Source organism: Rhinatrema bivittatum, chromosome 6 (assembly GCF_901001135.1).
Source record: "Rhinatrema bivittatum chromosome 6, aRhiBiv1.1, whole genome shotgun sequence".
In the NCBI taxonomy this organism is placed as follows: Eukaryota; Metazoa; Chordata; class Amphibia; order Gymnophiona; family Rhinatrematidae; genus Rhinatrema; species Rhinatrema bivittatum.
The window spans coordinates 206,883,806-206,905,781 of NC_042620.1; the positions used below are offsets into that span (position 1 = coordinate 206,883,806).

At 43.7% G+C, this 21,976-nt stretch overlaps 1 protein-coding gene across 5 annotated transcripts in view; it reads right to left on the bottom strand.

The window, feature by feature from the left end:
- Positions 1-21,976, bottom strand: part of COL6A3 (collagen type VI alpha 3 chain) — a 385,613-nt gene that overhangs the window by 97,348 nt on the left and 266,289 nt on the right. For all 5 annotated transcript variants that reach the window (XM_029606488.1, XM_029606487.1, XM_029606489.1 and 2 more), the window contains 5 exons: positions 19,231-19,293; positions 17,706-17,768; positions 14,506-14,556; positions 9,447-9,482; positions 9,291-9,353 (listed from right to left, as the gene is read on the bottom strand). In XM_029606488.1, the coding sequence (XP_029462348.1) occupies positions 9,291-9,353; positions 9,447-9,482; positions 14,506-14,556; positions 17,706-17,768; positions 19,231-19,293 (276 nt within the window). The remainder of the gene's footprint in view (positions 1-9,290; positions 9,354-9,446; positions 9,483-14,505; positions 14,557-17,705; positions 17,769-19,230; positions 19,294-21,976) is intronic.

Genomic DNA, 21,976 nt, shown 5'->3' on the forward strand with positions numbered 1-21,976 from the left:
TAGAATCCTATGACAATGCCCTGCCCCCATTCCCCTGATCCCTGGACTTTGCCTCTATCATGTGATGGGGCAAAATCAGGTTGTTGCCATATTCCAAAATTGCATCAACCAGCCTGTAGTTGAACTACCAATGCTACTTTTTTGAGATATTGGGAGTGGGGGGAGTGACCGGGGGGAACCCAGTGTTCCGCTGCTCCTGAGGGAAAATTAGCAACACCTCCTACAAGCAAGATAAAATAAGTACATTATTTTATTCGCACTGAATTAGGTATGCATTAGCTGCTTTGCATGGCTTTTTAAAATTCAAGTATGCAAAGCAGCTAATTGTAATAAGGGCCTCGGTATTGTGCGATATGGTTATATTGCACATTAAACAGCATTTATCTCTTATTAAATGCTGTTTAATGCACATTATAGCTTTATCGCAGCTTTGTAAATCTAGGTTTATACTTGAATATAATGAGTTTGGTTTAAAGTTATCTGGGTATGTATACTCCGATCACTTTTGCCTTGATCAGCTACATTGAAAATATAATTGGTTATGCTGTAGAAAAGAAGACATTTTCTTACCTGTTAATTTCCTTTCCATTAGTCCTGCTACACCAGTCCAGCCCTTAACAAGCAGGTTGTTTCCCCCTACCAGCAGACGGAGGCAGACAATGCTGGTTTCCTTTGTGACAGCACAACTACTACTTAGAGGTGGTGCCAAGTAGCAGGAATCTAGTATCCTTCTGTCAAAGCTTCAGATCAGACCCATTATTGCAAATGAACAACCTAAGAAGAAGCTTCCCTGTAGCCTGGAATCAGAAAAGAAAGCCAATAGTAAAAGTAGCAAAGAAGAAGAGTCAAAACAAACAAAGCAACAATGCCCAAAATTAGGACAGTCTGTCAAATTCTCTGAAATGAGACAGTCTCGCTTTCCAGGCGGGTCCTGGAATGGTGAGTGGGACTGATGGAAAGGAAATTAACAGATAAGAAACTTTCTCTTTCCATCTCGTCCTACTACACCAGTCCAGCCCTTAACAACTGGGAAGTATCAAAACTCTATCTATTTGGGCAGCTGGCTCCATATGCCTTATCTTCTTTAGCCAGAATATCTTGTCAGGAATGTTTCACAAAAACATTCAAGGGGGACCAAGAAGCCACTCTGCAGAATGCTGTTGGCGAAAATGCCTGCAACTCTGCTCAAGATGCTGAAAACATCCTGATAGAGTGTGCTTGAACCAGCTCTGGGGGCTACTTGCCTTTCAGCACAGAAATCGAGTTTACGCTATCCAGCAAGCCAGAGTAACCTTGGTAGCCACTTCCCCTTAGGTGGACCCCCAAACAGGACAAACAATCTGTCGGACTTCTGAAATGTCTTGGTCACCTCCAAGAAACAAAGGAGAAGCCTTCACACATCCTTGAACTCAAGAGAGTGATATTCAACTCCATATTCCCCCAGGAAAGAGCCAGGAGAAAAACAGTCTGAATAATTTTAAACACAGAGGTTAATGTTGATAGAAAGTTCAGCACTGGGCAGAATACCACAGTATATGCCAAAATTACCAGAATCATGTCTGGGTAAGAGAACACCCGCAGTTCCTAAATCTGCCTTGCTGAGCAAATAGCCACCAGGAAAGTCGCTTTCAAGGACATCCTTTAAAGAGATCTGCTTCAATGGTTCAAAAGGAGCCCCTGTTAGGGCCCTCTAAACAAAATTAAAGTCCCGAGAAGGAACAAAAGGCCAAAAAGGTGCCGCAAGCACTTGACGCCCCTGAGAAACTGAGATACATCCGGGTGAGCCACCCTGTCTACACAACCCAGATGTCCACATAATATGAGCTAGCAGCTACTTGCACCTGCAAGGAATGCAAGGCAAGCTCTTATCCAAGCATCCTTGGAGGTATGCCAAAATATCTAGAATAGAGGCCCACTGAGGGGACTCTGTTCTGGCTCAGAAAGATAAGTCAACAAAATGGATCATTTCCGTGCCAACAGCAGTGTGAGATTCAAGGAAGAAGACTGTCCCCTCTTGTGGAATCATCGCCACTCAAGAGCCAGGCCATAAGACAACAAAGGAGATGTCCATAACCACTGGCCACTGAGTCAACAGCCCCCCTCGATCCTAGAAGGTGCAAAAGCTTGTCCATTTACAGATGCAGGTACCAGTACCTGAGCGGCCAATCCAGCACAACAAGGATGATCCAGTTGCCTTCCATATCCATGCTCCGCAGCACCTTGCTATGAGAACCCACAGGAGAAAATGGCCAGTAATTCCCCTGCTGGCCAAGGCTGCACTAAAATGTTGATTCCCATCGACCCCTGTTCCCTTTGCAATTGCAGAAGAAACTCAATTTCCTGATCCAACTGATTGACATTCAATCTACCTGCCAGGAGCTCCTATCAATGGCAGATCATGTGAAAGGCCTGCAGACGTAGCTCCCATTCACTGGGGCTTCCAAAGTTTGGCTGAGGAAGTGTGCCTGCACATTTTCTGGTTCTGCGATATTTTCTGCCAAAAGAAATCTTAGATTCTCCTCAGCCTAGAGGAAAAAGGGCAACATTTCTGCCAAGAATCTGCAGCTCCCGGTTCCTCTCTGACAATTCACAAATGCCACCACTGTCACATTGCCTGAGCAAACTCAAATGTCCCTTCCACAAATCTGTGGGAGGAACTGCAGAAGGGCCAAATGAATGGTCCCAGTCTCCAGTCAGTTGATGGACCACAAGGCCTCCTTTGGAAACCAGTGACCCTCCCTGACTCTGACAATGAGCCCTCCAAACTGAGAGACTCACATTAGTCATCACCAGGATACAGAATGGGTGATTATACTGTTCCCATTCAACAGAGATGAGGGCAAAAGCCATCAGCAGATCATCTCGTAAACCAACGGACCCAAAGAAACTGCATCCCATAGCCCTGGGACTGTGGAGACTAACAGAACAGAAGGGATGTCTGCATGTGGGCCCTAGGCCCTGGAAATCCAGGGTCACTGCCATTTGTCCAAGTACCTGCAAACAGAACCAGCAGTGGGAACTGTAAGATCCAGCAATCTCTGAAGCTACAAGAGCAGCCTAGCAACTCTTTATTCCCCATGAGAAATGTCTGTGTGCTTCAAGTATCAAAGCATGCTGCCAGTTTCTCCAGTGACTGGGTGAGCTGAAGATTGCTTTCAGAAAAATTGACCACCCAGCCCAAGACTGCTAAGACCTGACTCCTCCAGCAAGACACACACACCACTTCCTGTTGCGCCTAGGCCCGGATCCACCAAACAGCAAGGTACTGGTGGATCCTAATACCTTTGTGCCTAATGCCTAATATCTGCCTTTGAGCTGCAGCCACCACAACCATCCCCTTGGTGAATACTAATGGTGCCCTTGCCAGACTAAAAAGTCTGGCAAGGGCTGAGAATGCTCTCATCATAAGAACATAAGAACATAAGATATGCCATACTGTGGGTCAGACCAAGGGTCCATCAAGCCCAGTACCCTATCTCCAACAGTGGCCAATCCAAGTCACAAGTACCTGGCAAGTACCCAAACATTAGATAGCTCACAAGCTATTCTTGCTTATTAATTACCATCATATAAGTTTATGGATTTATCCTCAAGGAACTTATCCAAACCTTTTTTAAACCCAGTTACACTAACTGCTGTAACCACATCCTCTGGCAATGAATTTCAGAGCTTAACTATATGCTGAGTGAAAAATAATTTTCTTTGATTTGTTTTAAATGAGCTACTTGCTAACTTCATGGAGTGGCCCCTGGTCCTTCTATTATCTTAGAGACACAGAATAAGAAGGTGCAGATAGACTACTGACAAATCTAGGGAACACAAGTATCCCCTCTGCTGTACAGCAGCAAGAACAGAGCGCAGGTTTTCCTTGCAAAAGTGGGTAACCTGCAGGCTGCGGTTCACCCCTTTGAGCTCCAGAACAGGACCAAAGGACCTGCCTTCTTGGGTATCACCAAAAAATATGGAGCACCAGCCTTGCCCCTGTTCAGACAGAGGCAATGGCACCCCTGCCCGCACAGACTCTAAGTTTAATAAAGTCTCATGGACCATCTTCTGCCTGACCAGAGCAGATGAAATCCAATACCCTCCGGCCGTTATGTGGGTCCATTCCCTGATGAACTCCTGCAGATGGCTCCCTACAGGAGTCAGGAGCACGTGGACATGCCGAGTCTCATGAGAAGGGCCTGCCGGCCCCTGAAGCGGGATCAGAATCAGTCGTCTCCTTCCTAGAGTCAAGAAAGGACTCAACCCAGTTTGTAAAAGCAGAAGAGGTGGTTCAAAAAACTGCCTCCCCAGATTAAATCACTGCAGGCCTGATACTGGCTCCAGCCAGTCCTGTAAAAGAACCGGCATTTGTCTTCTGGGAGCCGCTGAGCATAGGATCCCCTAGGTTTTTCACCAATTGATCCATATATTTGCCCTATAACAGTCTGATCTTGAAGGGTAATAGGTTTTGGCCAAGAGTCCGCCATTCAATTATGCAGTCACAAAACAGCGATGAATAGCAACCAAGAGGAGCCATAGAGAGGAATTTCACAGCAACCGTTAAAAAGACTGCAGTGGATTCTGTCCTTGACACTTCCTCGCTCTCCGGGAGCTGCTGGATTCTATAGAAGACTGCACGCACCACCAGCACAGAAAAGAAGGAGACCTGGATGGCCGTGGCTGAAGAGATGAACAAACTCTCCAAGGGAGTCTCCCTCTTGTGATCCTGCAGATCCCACAATGATTCTCCACCTTCCATTAGGATAGCAGTATGGCACGTTACCACCATAACGTGCCATACTGCTATCCAAAAAATTGTTTTTTACAGCATAGCAGGTGGAAAAGGATACAGCCTGTGCAGACTGGTTCCGAGGTACTCCCACTCCACCAAAAGCATCTCCTCCACCACAGGACGCAGAAGAAAATTGGCAGTAACTTCCGTTCTCCCTGAATATGAATAATGGTCCTGCACCGGAGCCTCTTGGGACTGCAAATCCTCCACTCGGTGAAAAGAGAACACCTACTCTATTAGGATCTCAATCTCATATCTGTGAATCAAGTGGATCACAGATGTGCCCTCCAGGCTCAGGAAAATCTCCCTCCCTCCCCTCCCCCTGGCAAGAAGGACAGGCTATCGGCATTTCCCACAAAGGTGCCATGCCTCAAGACGTCCCCACACCCTCCTAGAAGGCACCTATGAGGATAAGCAGAGAGGGGAGATAGCGGGGGACTCCAGCACCCTATCCAGTGCTCCATTTGGTCCTTCCCTGTCTGAGAAAAAGCTCCCCAAGGGTTAAACACTTTGGAGTAGGCCACCGGAACTTCAGAAACCACACAAGCCTGATTGGAAAACCCCAGTTTCATATATTCAAAGCCTGCCTGCATGGGAACAGGATTCAAGATGGCCACCAAGGCTGAGATAATTGTGGTTGCTGCATTTCTAGGCCCTCCAAGTGCAGAGACTGTAACTGTGGCTGCCACGTGGCTGGATGCACAGTGGAGAGTAGAAAGCCCATCCAATGACCGATGACTCATCCCATCTTGTGCCGGCACACATACATGCACAGCACATCGGGCCTTTTTTGCCACCATTGCTGTGGACGGACTGCCCCTTCATTCTTGCTGCATACTCTTTCCCTGAGTGTGACTAAGCCCTCCTGAACACAGGCTCTGCCTGACAGCTCTCTTCCGAGCCATGACTTACCACCCCCCCCCCCCCGCCTTGAGAAGCCAGTGAGACACACAGTTCTGCTAAGGTCTGGCCTTCTCTCTGTTCTTTTGTTTCCTTACTTCTTTTTTTAAACTGATCTTTATACCATAACATCCATAAGAACATAAGAAATTGCCATGCTGGGTCAGACCAAGGGTCCATCAAGCCCAGCATCCTGTTTCCAACAGAGGCCAAAACCAGGCCACAAGAACCTGGCAATTACCCAAACACTTAGAAGATCCCATGCTACTGATTCAATTAATAGCAATGGCTATTCCCTAAGTAAAATTGATTAATAGCCGTTAATGGACTTCTCCTCCAGAAAGACTATTGAGAGTGGCAAAGGCAGATAAAGGGGGGAGAAAGAAGAAACTGGGAGGGGGTAAGAGGCTGGTCCAAGACCAACATCCCCCCCTAATCTCCTATCCTTTTTTTTCTTTTTTATTAATTGCTCCCCCATCAAGCTTCGCCAAAACCCCTCTGGGACTGGGAAAGACGGTTGACTGAAACCAGTGGCCTGGCCAGGGTCTGATCGCAGATCTATTGACAAGCTTTTGTACCACCCAGTCCTACCATTTGCTGGATCCCTGTTGCTTGGCACCTCCATAAGTAGTGACTGTGATGTCACAGAGGAAAACAGTGATGTCTGCCTCTATCTCCTGATAGGGGTAAACAACCCACTTGTTAAGGGCTGGACTGGTGTAGCAGGATGAGATGGAAACAAAAATAAATAAATAAATCCTTGTAGGGTTGCAGGTCCAATACCCCACCCCTTCCCCACTAAATCACTCCAGAGTATTATCAAACAGTTGTCATAATATTATCTGACAGCAACACTGGTAGCTTTCGCTATTAAGCATTGCTGTAAAAACAACACTGGCTGCCAGTATGATTGTATCATGCTCCCAGCAGCCCCGGAGGTGTTAGGGATTACCTAGAGGGGTGAAAGGTTTGCAAATGGGATACTGGGTGGGGATTAAAAGGGGTTCTGGAGTCTGGATATATTTTCAGGATTTGGGGAAAGAGCATGGGAAGGATCCTCAGGCTGCTAGGCCAACAACTTTTTAAAAATCTTTTGGGGGTCTGAGCATTATGCCTGATATCACTTTAAGTGATTTAGTGGAATGGGGGATAGGGGATTGGGCCTGCAGACCCAACAAGGATTTTATGAACATTTAAAATATAGCTGGTTAAGTGGCAGAAAAACAAAAATTCAAAATATAGCCAGTTAAGGTAAAAGTTATCTGGGTACACAATACTGAGAAAACTTTAAGTCTTCTTTGAGGCACATCCAGACTTAGCAGAATAGTTTATCTGGCTAATTGTGAATATAGGAGTTACCTGGCTAATTATCGACCTAAGTAAATTCTGCTCTGGAACACCCCTAGAATACCCTCAACTCATCCGGATACATTTTATCAGGGTAATGACTTACCTGGATAAAATGTATCCAATTAGAAATTTAAAGCTCAGGGTAGCATAAAAGTAGCCTAGACAAACTTCTTTGGAAATGGAGCTCATTTGTATGAGGAAGCAAAGAAACAAGGTCCTGATTATCACAGGGTAACAGGGTGACAGGGAATGCCTAAAGAGATTTCCCCTCTTCCTGTCTTGGCATCATTGTTAGGGGTGAGTTTGGGTGTTATGTGTTAAATTTGGAATTTGGGGAAGGAGTGGTGTGTAATTGGATGGCTATGCCTTGGGAATCCTGGGAGTTCGGGCAGAGGTTGGCTGAGGAGAGAAAAGGATTACAAGTTTGGCATTTTCCTTCCTTTTCTCTCTTCATCAGTTAGTAGCACGCTCAGCGGCAGATTCCAGAGGACGACCGGCCCGGGTATTCGCCGCCCAGGCCGGCCCAGGACACATCACATGGTCTGCCTAGCGTGGCTCTGTCACGGCCGCGCACGGCAGACCACGTGACTGGAGCGACCGGCCCACCGGGGGATGCCCGATCCCCCGATAGGCCAATCCGCCCCTGAGCACCCTCCCTCCTGTCCCCGATAAGAGTGATGGTCAAGGTTATGAATTTTGTCTCTTGCCTTTTGTTATGTTTTTCTGGGCAGATATCCGAGCGCAAAGGGATTTAGTGTGTCTTTATTATTGTTAGCAATGCTTGTTCCCCTACAATCTGCCCCAGTACCCAGCTGGTGGGGAGGGGGGGCAAGAATGGGAATGCAACACAGGGGGCTGCTGAGACAGTAAGGTGTCAACCTCCCAGCAAGTAATATGGTGGTTGAGGGGGGCTTATAGTAACATAGTAAAGATGGCAGATAAAGACCATCTTGTCCATCCAGTCTGCCCAGCAAGTTGTTCATGGTAGTAACTGCCGCTCTGTGCAGGTTACCCCCATGCCTTCTCTTAAGGGTAGTAACTGCAATTCCATACAGATTACCCCCATGCTCCCATTTTTTTCATTTCAAACATCTAATATTTAGGGATCCTCAGTGTCTATCCCATGCCCTTTTGAAGTCATTTGCAGTTTTCATCCTTACTATCTCTTCTGGGAGTGCATTCCAAGAATCCACTACCCTTTCTGTGAAGAAATATTTCCTTATATTGGTTCTGAGTCGTCCTCCCCTGGAGTTTCATTTCGTGACCTCCAGTTCTACAGTTTCCTTTCCAACAGAAAAGGTTTGAAGTTTGTGCATCATTAATGCCTTTCTAGAATCTGAAGGTGTGTATCATATCTCCCCTGCACCTCCTCTCCTCCAGGGTGTACATATTTCAATTTTTCATGGCCCCTATGTGGGACAGGCGGGCTATGGATTTGTCTTTGCTAGTAATATGACAAGTGGCTGGTATGTTTAGATGAAGGCTTGAAAGTTTGGCTTGGGTTATTGCGTTAAGTATTTGTTAATAAAGCTCCAGCCCGTGCATATTCCAATTACAGTGCCCAGTATGTTTGTTTGTTGGAGGGTGGGTATGGAAAGGTGTCACCAAGGGAGTGTTATCCTGGCTGCACCTGTTAATATACTACAATAAAAGAGAGAAAATTAAATTATTATTAAATTTTGTAATTAATATGACCAGTACCACTACACCAAGCTCTGTGTCAAAATCACAATGGTTCTCAGTGACAACTGCCACTAGGTTCATATATGGCTTATAATTTAACATTTCAGAAATATATATACAGGTACATTTGATGTGAAAAATATATTTAGCAAGTAGATATCCAACGCCTTTGAAAGATTCCAAAAAGAAGAGAAAAAGCAACAATGGTATTGCAATTACAATTGACACTATGACTTGCCAAAGGCATCACAGAGTCACTGGGAGAGCAAAATTTGAACTGCAATTCTATGGAACTCTCCTGATTTATAGCTCACTAATCTATTCTTAGACAACATTTTCTCTCTGCTTTGCTGAGAAGCCAGAGTCCTCCCCTTGCTCCACAGATAATATATTAACCTTCAAAGCTGACAGTAAAAGGGTCTGCTTGCTAGAAATTATATATGTAGTCTGTTGATGAAAATAATATGGAGTGCAGAAATTTGTGATTATGATTGCAAATACTCATGCCTAGACCTCCTCCACTTGAGAGACATACACATAATCCTATTAATCAAGGTAATTTTAACAAAGCAAAACTTACTCTTCGACCTCTGTTTCCCTTTTGACCTGGCTCTCCATTTGCTGATTGATCACCACTTGCTCCCTGTTTAGGAAATAGAGTAACCAACTCAACCACTCAAAAACATACTGTGTGCATTTACAAATTTAAATGTAGAATGTAAAATTAATCTCTTACCTTTGGTCCTGGATATCCTGGGAAACCCATTTCTCCCTGAAATAACAAAACAATGTATTTGAATACAGAACTTTGTAAGAATATTGATGGAACGCAAGCAAAAACAGAATAGATGCTGCAAAATCTAAACATGAAAAAGCAAGAATCATAGCAAATGTAAATGTAAGCGGTGCTGCACATATTAACAATGTTCCAAACTAAATGTATGTTATTATGAGTTAATTTTGGTTCAAACGTCCATCCCATCTTCTCAGCACATCTTTCTATGAGAATCCTGATCTCAAAGGACAGAAATACATGGGGATATTAACAGGGATGTGCATTCATTCCAAATGAATATAAAAAAATGCAACAAATGAGGCTATTTGTGATTCATTTTGAATAAAATAAACTGAAAATAGCCTCAGACAAAAATACACAAAAATTTGGGGATATTTTCATAAGAACATAACTTTTACCATGCTGGGTCAGACCAAAGGTCTATCAAGCCCAGCATCCATTCCCCAACAGTGGCTAATGTAGGTCACAAGTACTTGGCAGGGTTCCTAAGTTCAGTAGATTCCATTCTGCTTATCCCAGGAACAAGCCCCTTATTGAACCATGCTCCTAAGTACTCCAGGGCCTGTGTGGGCTGGGGAGTACATTTTTGAAAGTTGACCACCAAGTCCAAGCCTTCTAAGACCTGAACCACCCGACAAATCACAGGCACTGCCTCAAAATAAGATGATGTTCAGATTAATCAATTGTTGAAATATGGATGGTCAGAAATGTGTTTGTATCGGAGAATTGTTGCCACTATGACCATGACCTTGGAAAAAACTCGTGGTGCAGTAGCTAGCCCGAGGGGCAACGCCAAGAACTGGAAATGTTCATGAAGGCCACAAAAGCATAAAAAACTCAGATCCTATTCTCGAATGGGGATGTGGAGAAAGGCCGCCTACAGATCCAGGGAGCACAAGAACTCCCCCTGTTGCATCGCAGCAAGAACCATCAAAGAGGTTCCATGCAGAAGTGTGGTACACACAGACTGTAGCTCACCCCCTTGAGGTCCAGAATTGGATGAGAGGAATCACAAAGTAGATGGAATATCAACCCTGGCCCTGCTCAGAAGGAGGTACCGGCACAACCGCTCATAGAAACTGCAGCTTCAACAAAGTCTTGCGAACCACCTACTGCTTGGCTGGAGCAGAACATGGTGATATCGTAAAGACATCAGGGATGGGTTGCTAAAAATCCATTGTGTAACCGAGCTTTTATGATCTCCAGCACCCACTGATCAGATGGGATGTGGGTCCATTCCCTGTAGAACTCACAGGAGTTATGAGTGAGTGAGCCCATGTAACTTCAAGAGGATGACCTACCTGCTCCTACAGATGGTCTGGAATCCCTCTGTTTCCTGCTTCCATGAAAGGACTGCTCCTGTCCTTTGGGGAGCTGAGAAGGTCAGGGAGGAAGCTCCAAAAAACTGTCTGCCTGGCTGGTAATGCCTATATGCATTGAACTGATGGATCTTAGGATCCACAAAGATCTTTACCAACTGGCCTAGTTCCTCACTGAACCACAGCCTGTCCTTAAAAGGCAACTTTCCAAAGCGAGTCTTGGATCAAGAGTCTGGTACTCAGTTATGCAGTCACAAGAGTTGCTGCACCATGACCAAAAGGGCTACTGAATGGTCTGAGCTCAGTAATAAATCATACAGTGCACCTGCCAAGAAAGCCATGATGGACTACATCCTGGTGACTTCCTCACTCTCTGGGTACTGCTGGATCCAGCTAAGAAGGGCCTGGACCACCAGAGCTGAAGACAGATAATTGTAAAGCACTGCCGCTAATTTCTATCTGTTCTAGCGCTGCTGCTAAAATATTGTTGAATGTGAACCGGCATGATGTTACTAAACGAATGGCGGTATATAAAGAACCTCAAATAAAATAAATAAATAAATATCTGGATCAAGGTGGCCAACGAGATAAATAGGATTCTCAGAGGGGGCTGCATCTCTCAATCTTGCAAATTCTTCAAAACTGAACCCCCTCCACAGGAATGGCAGTATGTCTGGTCACAGTTGTGACCAGAGCATCCACCACCGGAACTTGAATGAAAAATCTTTTGTAGCGCTGTCAAAAGGAAAGGATACAGAAGACAATGAACTCTTCATTGTCTTTCCCTATACGATTACAGAATATCAAAATTGTTGAATTTTCTCAAGATTTAGGAGTCTTAATTGATTATAATTTAACAATGAAGAAACACATCAACAATGAGATCAAAACAGGTTATAATAAACTATGACTGTTAAAACACTTAAAACCTCTACTGACCGAAGAGGATTTTCGTAGAACATTACAAATGTTCTCAAATCTGGACTATTGTAATTCTCTTTTATTAGGACTTTCAACTTCTATTATGAGATCCTTGCAGATGTTGCAGAATGCGATAGCAAGGTGCTTACATGAAGTAAGAAGTATGATCATATTACCCCAGTATTAAAATCTTTACTCTTGTTACCCATAAAATATTGCACCCATTATAAAGAATTATGTACAATCCATAAAATCATGAACGAGAAAAATACTGATTGGCTGAGTGTTACATTGCACTTTCACACCCCGCAATGCAATTTGAGATCTGCGAATAAAGGTTTATTGAGTGTACCCTCACTTCATAGCACCCATCTAAGTGAGGTAAGAGAGAGAACACTGCCAATAACAGGTCCAAGACTGTGGAACACCATGCCAATAGAATTAAGGGTGCAAAAATTTTCAAAAAAGTCCTAAAAACATGGCTTTTCATTCAAGCATTTGAGAGTGAATCAATTATGTAATTAAAGGAGAAAGAAAATTAGTCAGGACATTTTTGCTCTTCTCTGTTGTATTCTGTCTTTTATTGATTAGATTTATTTTATATTTTAATATTTTAATATGTGCTAATTGAAAGTTTTGTTTTTTAACTGTTTTTCTGTAAACCACCGTGATTGAAAATAACAGAACGACGCAAAATAAATAAATAAATAGATAGATAAATAGATACAGCCAATGAAGAAGCGTATCTCCCCACAGACCTGACTCCATGGACTTCCACTCCACTAATATCAGCTCCCCCACAACCAGGTGGATTGGAAAGGCAGTAACAGTCTTAACGTTTTCCACTTGAGACCATTGCTGCACAGGAGTCTCCTGAGTTTGTGACTCTCACTACCGTAAACAGGGAACTATCTCATCCCTATGAAACAGACCAATTATAGTGTCATCCTCTGGCCCAAAGGAAAGTTCCTCCCTCCTCCAGAGGAGAGAACTATTGGCATCCCCGGAGTCCTCACACAAGGGCCCCAGTGCTTCAATGGCCCCTTTTTGGTCAGAAGCTTGGAGGAGGATTCGGAAGCTCTACTGTGGACGTGTCACCAGTTATCCATGGTACCTCTCTAAGCCGTGTAAAGGCACAAAAGGTCCGATGAAGAAATTGGAAAAATTCTGGGGAAAATCCCCTCCAGGATCCCGAAGTCAAAGAAGGGCTACCCCCATTCAACTGCCTGGGGCCAAAACCAGAGGAAAATCACCCCCCTCCTGGAAGATCACTGCCACCTCACTAACTCTCCAGTCTAAAAACGTGGAAATATACAAAATGGCTGCTGGCTTCATGTCAGGGTCCTTGATGCTCAGCGGCCTGAAAAAAAACCAGTGGGAGACAGAGGAGGGTTCACTGCTGTTACGATTCAGTCCCCAGCCTTCTCTCCAGACCAGGTGCAGGCAAGATAACTGAACCTTTTCTCAGTGGCAGCCCGGAGCACCCCAAAGGCCTACTTCACCATGTGCCATGGATGGGCCCTATCCAAACTGCCTGGAGCTGCCTCATACACCCTCAGTTTCCCCCGAGTAGCGGGACATGCACCTTGATGTACCCCCAAGTCAGAACTCTGCAGATTGGGATCTCCCCCTGCTCTGTGTGCTCTCCAAACCTTTGCAGTTTCTTTTTCTTTTTTTTTTTTTTTAAACTTTAAATGACTTCAGCAGTGCACACACATAAGCCCTCCCTGAAGGAATGATGGTGGAGGGAGGAAGACTGGGTAAACAGGAAAAACTCCCTCTCAGAAGTGGAGAAAACCCCCCACAAAACGTATCTGATCTTTGTTTTCTGAATTTCTTGCTGTTTGTTTTGTTTTTCTTAAGCTGTTCTCCCAGCCTGTTCAAACAGACATCCCCTCAGGAGCCAGGAATGGCATGATAGGCTTGCACTGCTGGTGATAAAACAGTGGCCTGGCCCCCAGGGTCTGATCACAGATCCAACATCGGGTTGCTGCATCAGCCCAACTTACCATCTGCTGGAGGCAGAAAGTACTGGATTCCTACTGCTGAGCACCACCTTTAAGTAGAGCCTGTGAGGTCACAGAGGAAAAGAGTATTGTCTGCCTCCATCTGCTGGTAGGGGGACATTACCCACGTGTCATGAACTGGACTGGAGTACCAGGATGGAATGTAATACCAATACCAAACAGAGCCCATTATCAGCTAGTTTCCATCTGACAGCCGATATCTATCAGCAGCACCCTTCACACTGGTGAATAAAAGAACCACTGTGAAAAACTCTTTGTTTTACAATTTTGTTATAATCATTCAGTCTCGCCTTTACGCCCATCTGTATTTCGAAAAATCTTTTTCAGTGGCTATAATTCATCTTGATACATTTTTTCTTCCTCCATGTTTAGTCGTTTCTGCATACTGATTTCTTAAAACCTCTGAAAGGATTCCACTTCCCTTCAGGACCAATAGAGTTACTAGAACTCTGCATTACAGTTAAGATAAGAGGGAGCTTTGTAAAGAATGCACTTCCTTTAAAGAAGTCTCTGTGCTTCATAGGCCTTCTTATAAAAAAAATATTTTCATTATCTAAATGAGTAGCACATATTTGATCTGCGTTTATGATTTGCATTTTATTTATGAATTATATTTTAATTGTATTTATATAATATACATTTTTTAGATTACTCTGTAAACTGCATTTTGGAGGACTATAAGAAGCAGGATAGAAAAGTAAAATTAAATTAAACATATTGAAGTTAACTTACTTTTTTGCCTTTAGGTCCTAAACCACCAATTCCATCGCGCCCATCATCTCCCTGAGAATTGCAAAAAAGTGTATATATTATGCATTGCAGGAGGAGCTACAACAGTTCATAATCTGAGAGGCCAATTTTCAAAGGGTTTAGGTTCCTAACTTTTGGAGACAAGTTCCTATACTAGCCTAGGGCTGAATTCCTAAATTTAGGCTTCTAGTTTCATTAAGCTCCTAAATTTAGGGCACTAAAAGGTTTGTGGCTACAGAGGTAAAGTTAGGCAGGGAAAATAGTTAAGTGCTTAGCACTGATTTTCAGTACGAAGCACCTAACTTAGCACCTAAGAACATAAGAACATAAGAAATTACCATGCTGGGTCAGACCAAGGGTCCATCAAGCCCAGCATCCTGTTTACAACAGAGGCCAAACCAGGCCACAAGAACCTGGCAAGTACCCAGACACCAAGAAGATCCCATGCTACTGATGCAATTAATAGCAGTGGCTATTCCCTAAGTAAACTTGATTAATAGCAGTTAATGGACTTCTCCTCCAAGAACTTATCCAAACCTTTTTTGAACCCAGCTAGACTAACTGCACTAACCACATCCTCTGGCAACAAATTCCAGAGCTTTATTGTGCGTTGAGTGAAAAAGAATTTTCTCCAGTTAGTCTTAAATAAGCTACTTGCTAACTTCATGGAATGCCTCCTAGTCCTTCTATTATTCGAAAGTATAAATAACCGATTCAGATCTACTCGTTCAAGACCTCTCATGATCTTAAAGACCTCTAGCATATCCCTCCTCAGCCGTCTCTTCTCCAAGCTGAACAGCCCTAACCTCTTCAGCCTTTCCTCATAGGAGAGCTGTTCCATCCCCTTTATCATTTTGGTTGCCCTTCTCTGTACCTTCTCCATCGCAACTATATCTTTTTTGAGATGCGGCGACCAGAATTGTACACAGTATTCAAGGGGCGGTCTCACCATGGAGCGATACAAAGGCATTATGACATTTTCCGTTCTATTAACCATTCCCTTCCTAATAATTCCTAACATTCTGTTTGCTTTTTTGACTGCTGCAGCACACTGAGCCGACGATTTTAAAGTATTATCCACTATGATGCCTAGATATTTTTCCTGGGTGGTAGCTCCTAATATGGAACCTAACATCGTGTAACTATAGCAAGGGTTATTTTTCCCTATATGCAACACCTTGCACTTGTCCACATTAAATTTCATCTGCCATTTGGATGCCCAATCTTCCAGTCTTGCAAGGTCCTCCTGTAATGTATCACACCTGATTCAGTAAGAGTTTTTCCCATAGACACAAAATGGAAGAAAAATCTTTGGGGTAAATTTTAAAAGTCTGGGGATTCACTTAGAAGTCAGGCCGGCGTGCACCGTGCAGATTTTAAAAGGTGCCTATGTACGCGCATATCTCCCAGTATGCACACAAAACGTTTTCCCATAAAATGGGCGGGGCATGGGCATGGTCTGGGCGTTCTGGGATTTATGAATGAAACCAGCACACAAATAATTACATGCGCACAGGCGTGCGCCAGGGTCCACTACCACGTAACTTTACTTCTGCTATGGATGGAATGTATGTCCTAAAACAAAAAAAAACTAGGCTAGTCAGTGGGGTTTTAAGGGTAGAGGCTAACAGGATAAAAGAGAGGCTAATTAACTAGGTGGGTTAGGAAGTCCTATCCTTTACCTGGGTGAACTGGGAATGAACTGGGGACATAGATAATTGCGTCAGTGCACATGTCTACTAAAATCCCTCCACTTATGCGGTAGTGGCGGCATTTGTGCACACATACACGCGTCCATATAAAATTGTGTGCACATGTACATGAGTACAGCCTATTTTATCCCATGCATCCTCAACAGGTAAATATTGGTCCATATAGTTCTGAATAATACACTATTCCTACAGGTGCCCCTCAAGTATCATCGCTTTCAGCTATATTGTTTAATATTTACTTATTACCCCATGACATCTCTTAGCTGGGCTAGGTATAGATTTTAGGGGTGTGCATTCATTTCCTACGTATTGGTAATCTGCAACTTATAGGGCCATATTTGTTGTATTCATGGGGAAGCGAAACGCATCGCGATTCCCCACGAATACAACGAATCTTCACCGAATTATTCGGCCGTCTAAAGGAGCAAATTTAAACAAACCCCCCACCCTCCTGACACCCCCCAAGACTTACCAAAACTCCCTGGTGGTCCAGTGGGGGGTCCAGGAGCCATCTCCTGCACTCATGCCCTCGGCTGCCGGTATTCAAAATGGCGCCGATAGCCTTTGATCTTACTATGTCACAGGGGCTACCGGTGCCATTGGTCAGCCCCTGTCACATGGTAGGAGCAATGGATGGCTGGCGCCTCTGTCACATGGTAGGAGCAATGGATGGCTGGCGCCATCTTGTGCGCCTACCATGTGACAGGGGCTGACCAATGGCACTGACCAATGGCACTGGTAGCCCCTGTGACATAGTAAGGGCAAAGGCTATCGGCGCCATTTTGATTACTGGCAGCCATCAGCCCGAGTGCAGGAGATCGCTCCTGGACCCCCGCTGGACCACCAGGCATAACCCCCAGTGTTTACACATACTGCCCTTTTAAAATCGGGCCTTAAGCTGGTTCTGCCAATTTATGGCGATGTGGTTAGTTTAATGAAGTATTTTCACAAGAGAATTAATTCTTATTTCCTGTTTTGTATGAGTTTATCTGAATCATTGGCATTGAAATGCAGTTCAGGACTGCTGCTCTCCAACATCAGAGATCAGATAATTCAGCCCTCATAGAAGCATCCAAAGGAAGTAATTTAGATGTTTATCTCCATTTTCAGAGATATGATCTTATCTATATTTTTCTTTTGAATATTGATCATTGCTTCTTTTCTAGCCTACACAGGCAGAGCATTAAGAGAACAGGACAATGAGGTGAATAAATTCCATGCCGCTTCTCAGAACCTATTCTGTAGTGTGATCCAATATAAAACCATTTTCCAGTCCATGTTTACAATTATTTACCTTCCTTATATCTATGCACCACATCTACTAAGGCAATGTTCCTTTTCAGTGTTTATGGTAAAAATGCTTAGTGTTATACATATTATCTTATCTGTTCCTTTTCCTTTAGGAAATAAATACAACAATTCAATAAGAACTAAAAGTCAAGACAAAACAGATAGTGGGACAGTTCTTACTGTTTCTCCACGAGGTCCAGGTGGTCCATCTGGTCCCTTGTTTCCAGGATCCCCAGGTTCACCCTGCACAAAAAAGCAGAGCTTCTGATTACCAGTTAAAACTAATAAACCTCAATGTAACGCGTCTGATGTAAACATTTGGGATTATCTGTTTTAAGTGATAAACACTACCATAGGGCCAGCAGGAAGCCAAGTGTCAGGGTGGCCAGACATAGGCTGAGTGACAGTGCAGCCCTGGGGAAAACAGAGTGTCGGTGAATGTGGTCCTCTGATGTTGGCTCTTCCAGCTTCTCTCCTCCTCCCCAAAATCACATCTCTGGGATCACCTGCACTCGCACCAGTCACAGGTCCTCCCATTGCCCACAGTTGGGTCTCCAGCATTGGTAGCTGTGCTAGATATCCAGGAGCCACTCGCACGGGAGCAGGGGTGAGTCACTGTTGGGGTGTGAGTACCAGGACTGTGTTTTAAGTTTGGGGGGGTCCATTCTAGGAGGGAGGAAAATACTGGGACTGTAGTGGGCATGCTGTAACTGTGGGAAAGCCTGCACTTGGACGGTTAGGAGGGAACCTGTGCTCGGTGGGTCGAAATACTGATGCTGTGGAGGGTATTGCATAGCTGTCGGGGACCGTGCTTGGGATGTTCGAAGGGGACCTGTGCTGAGTTGGAGTGAGGGCTCTAGGGCTGCAGGGGGCTGGAGTTGGTGCTCAGGTGGGAAGTGCTGGAACTGTAGGGGGCTACAATTGGTGATGGGGAGAGGGAGAATGCTAGGGCTGTGGGGGAAAAACATTGTAAGATGGGCTTCCATTATTAGCCGCCTCTCCCCAGAGACTACAAAGTGGTTTATAACACTAACTATAGAACATATCACAATTAAAGTCATTTTGATTTTTCTTACATAAAGAAAGAGAAAAATTTGCAGCTGGAGCTCAAACCTTTTGTATTATAGCTGATCTTCCCCTTCCTCTGTTGTTTTGCATTTTGACATTCTATATTTAATTATCTCATTACTTATGTATATATATTATCTATACCTTATTTCCATGTTTTTACTAATGCTTTGCAAAGACTTTAAAAACAAAACTGTATACTGTTATTTAGCTTCTTCTGCAAAATAAGTACAGGTATTAAGCTCCCATGAGCTCCTGGTTAATCAAAGCATAATAAAGAAAATATATACCCACATCTTTCTACTGCTTCTAATTCCTTCAACTCCAAGGCCTCAACCAGTCCAAAGATACAATAGTAATGTATAAGAAAACTATTAGTCCTAAGAGTATTCTGAAGCAATGGAGGGATGCAGAACAAGTGCATTTTGCACACTCCATTTGCTGTGAACCAGTATGGAGAAAGGAATAGATTTATCAGACTTTGAAATGCACTGATATAGTGGTCCTGGCACATATGTTCAGTGGTTCATTTAGTTTGATGATCATGTGGTTGGTTTCTGAACATTCATTTTTTTCCAGATTGTATTACAGTAGGCAGCCAAAGTTTTCTGAACTGATATTTGCTATACTAACCCACCTTTGCTCCATAGGAACCAACTTTACCACGATCACCTACGGGTCCTGAAGTACCACCAACACCCTAAGAAAACAAAGATAAGCTCTTAGTCTTATATCATACTATCTGATTTGTAACGCTCACATGGTAGAGACAAGTTCATAAGAATGTCTTCAAAGTTTTGTTAGTAAAAGATGTTTTAATATTTTTTCAACCTAACTAGCTTTTCTAGATTAAAGTAATTTTTATTGTAAATTGTGTTAAATAGAAAAAAATACAGTCATCTGATTTGGCTGAATAAATCGTATGACCATTGTGATATTAAACAGCAGTATAAAAATTATGGCAGTACCAGACCTAAACAATGTACAAAGTAGATTTCAATGAGTTGCACTTTGAAACAAATTTAAAACTGGTGGAGTTGTGTATATAATAAATGTGTCATAACAAGCTAGTGATTTTTTGTTTTAAATGAACGTTAAATGTGAGCAGGCAGAATTTCATAACATTAATAAAACTATTGCTACCATATTGTTGTTGGCATCACCAAATTGTAGAGACCAGCAAATATCAGAAAATAAGGTAACATCCCACAAAAGCCACACTTCCCTCTTTATTGCTTAATTATAATTGGGTAGATATTCAAAGCTGGCCATGTAAGTAACTTAGGCCTGGATTCATCATTCTATCGCATAATGATGAATCCTGCGAAAACGGGGGGGGGGGGGGGCAGGCCTGCGAAAGCCGGCAGCCTTTGCACCACCACGGTGTCTTTGCTGCCGGCTTTCGCACCGAATAGCACCACCATGAAAGGTGGTGCTATTCTGCGCGTTACTGGCGACGATAAGGTTACTAACCTTATCGCCGCCAGCAAAGACATCGACGAGTCCGCCCCCTCACCGCCCTGACTCCTCCCCTCACCACCCTGACTCCACCCCCAGCATGCTATCACTTGCGAAAAGGGACTTTTCGCGTGCGGTAGAAAATGACCCCCTTAGCCTGTTAGAACGTATCCAGCTAAGTTATGATGTATATTCAGCGGCATGGCAAAGTTGCTGACTATACATGTATATAAACGAACTTAGCCAGATAAGTTTACCTGGCTAAGTTTAGACCTGCTCTATGGAATGTCTAAACATACACATACACTTATGTGGCTAACTCTGAATATCGGTAGTTAGCCGAATAAGTTATACAGCTAAGTCTCTCTGCTCCCAATCCACACAGTACATACCTACTTTCTTGTACATGAAACTTTTAGCTGTACCAGAGACTTATATGGCTAAGTGGCTGCCGCTGAATGTAGGCGTACATTCAGCAGCTGCTACTTAGCCGCACAAGTCCCTCTTATACAGCTAAATAGCGCTAATATGCTTTGAATATCGGGCCCATTATAAATATATTATAATGAAACATGATCACTCATCAGCAATCAGAGATCTGCATGAATAGTATTCTATCATCTGAGAATAGAAATGACTTAATGCACATTAGGGGGGGTACACATTTCTTTGAAACAAATGGGTAAAATGTGACGAAAGAGTCCATTTTTGTTTATTTCATTCCTTCCAAAAAGAAGCATTTTTTTCAACCAATCTGTCCCAGCATGACTTTCTTATTTTTTTAACCTGAAACTGAAAGAAAAATGTAACTTTGACCTTGCTTAGTCATTTCTCTGTTGGATTTCAGACAGGGATTTGGATTCTGAAGCTCTTTATCAGGGTGAAAGAAAAAGTTTAGAAAATCATTTAGATAGAAAAAAAAAAGGTGGGCTGTTTCCTTTTTGCTAAATTGTCAGAGGAGATACTATAATCTCAATATGCAACTATTAAAGAGTTACTATAGCATTCCACTTAGGTAAGAGTATGTCTCTATCTAGCTGCACTTTGAAGCACAGATTGATCTGTGTTTCACAATAGTGGAATATTTTATTTATTTCATTTATATTCCACTTTTCAGCACTTCAAAGCGGATTATATTCAAGTATAGTAGGTATTTCCCTATCCTCAGAGGATTTACAATCTAGAGCCACTACCCGTAAAAAACATCACCGCTCTATGGCGCATACTTTTGTCTCACGGCCAAACTTCGCAGGATAAAGGCCCCTACCCAAAGAAACAAAAAGCCCTGCGGCTCGAGAAAAGGTTGAGTGGGGGTCAGTGCTGACTCCCGGCTCAACCTGGGGTTGCCACTTGAGGTGGCCCCAACTGGCCAAAAGTAAAAATATAGGTACCTGTGCGGCGATAGTGTCCCCATACCCCTCCCCCAAGTGCTCAAAAAATAAATAAGATATTCCATGTGGCCCCCATCCCCCAAATGCTTAAAAATAAATAAGATGTTATGGGTGGCCTTCCTTGCACCCTCAAACTGCTCAACATAAAAATAAAATTTGTCTAGGACCCCCATAGCCCCTCCCACCCCAACTGCCAAAAGAAAAAGGTTTTCCAGGACCCTTTGCACCCTGCCATGCCCCACACCCCAGGAATCGCACCCTACCCCCTGACCCCTCCTACATGCTCGATCCTTTAAAATCCAGAACAGGTCCCTGGGTGGGCCAGGGCACCCCCTTGCACATGGCCCAGTTGGCACCATTTTTTGAAATGGTGCCAGCCTGACCTTGCTCTAGCCATGTGATTGGGGCAAGGTCCAGGGATCAGGCCCAGCCCAATGTCTGAGGTCCACGGCATGGACTTTGTCCCAGTACGCCTTTGCTCCTCTCATGGGGTACCGATGTCATTGCTTCTGCTGCTTTGTCCCTCTCTCAATG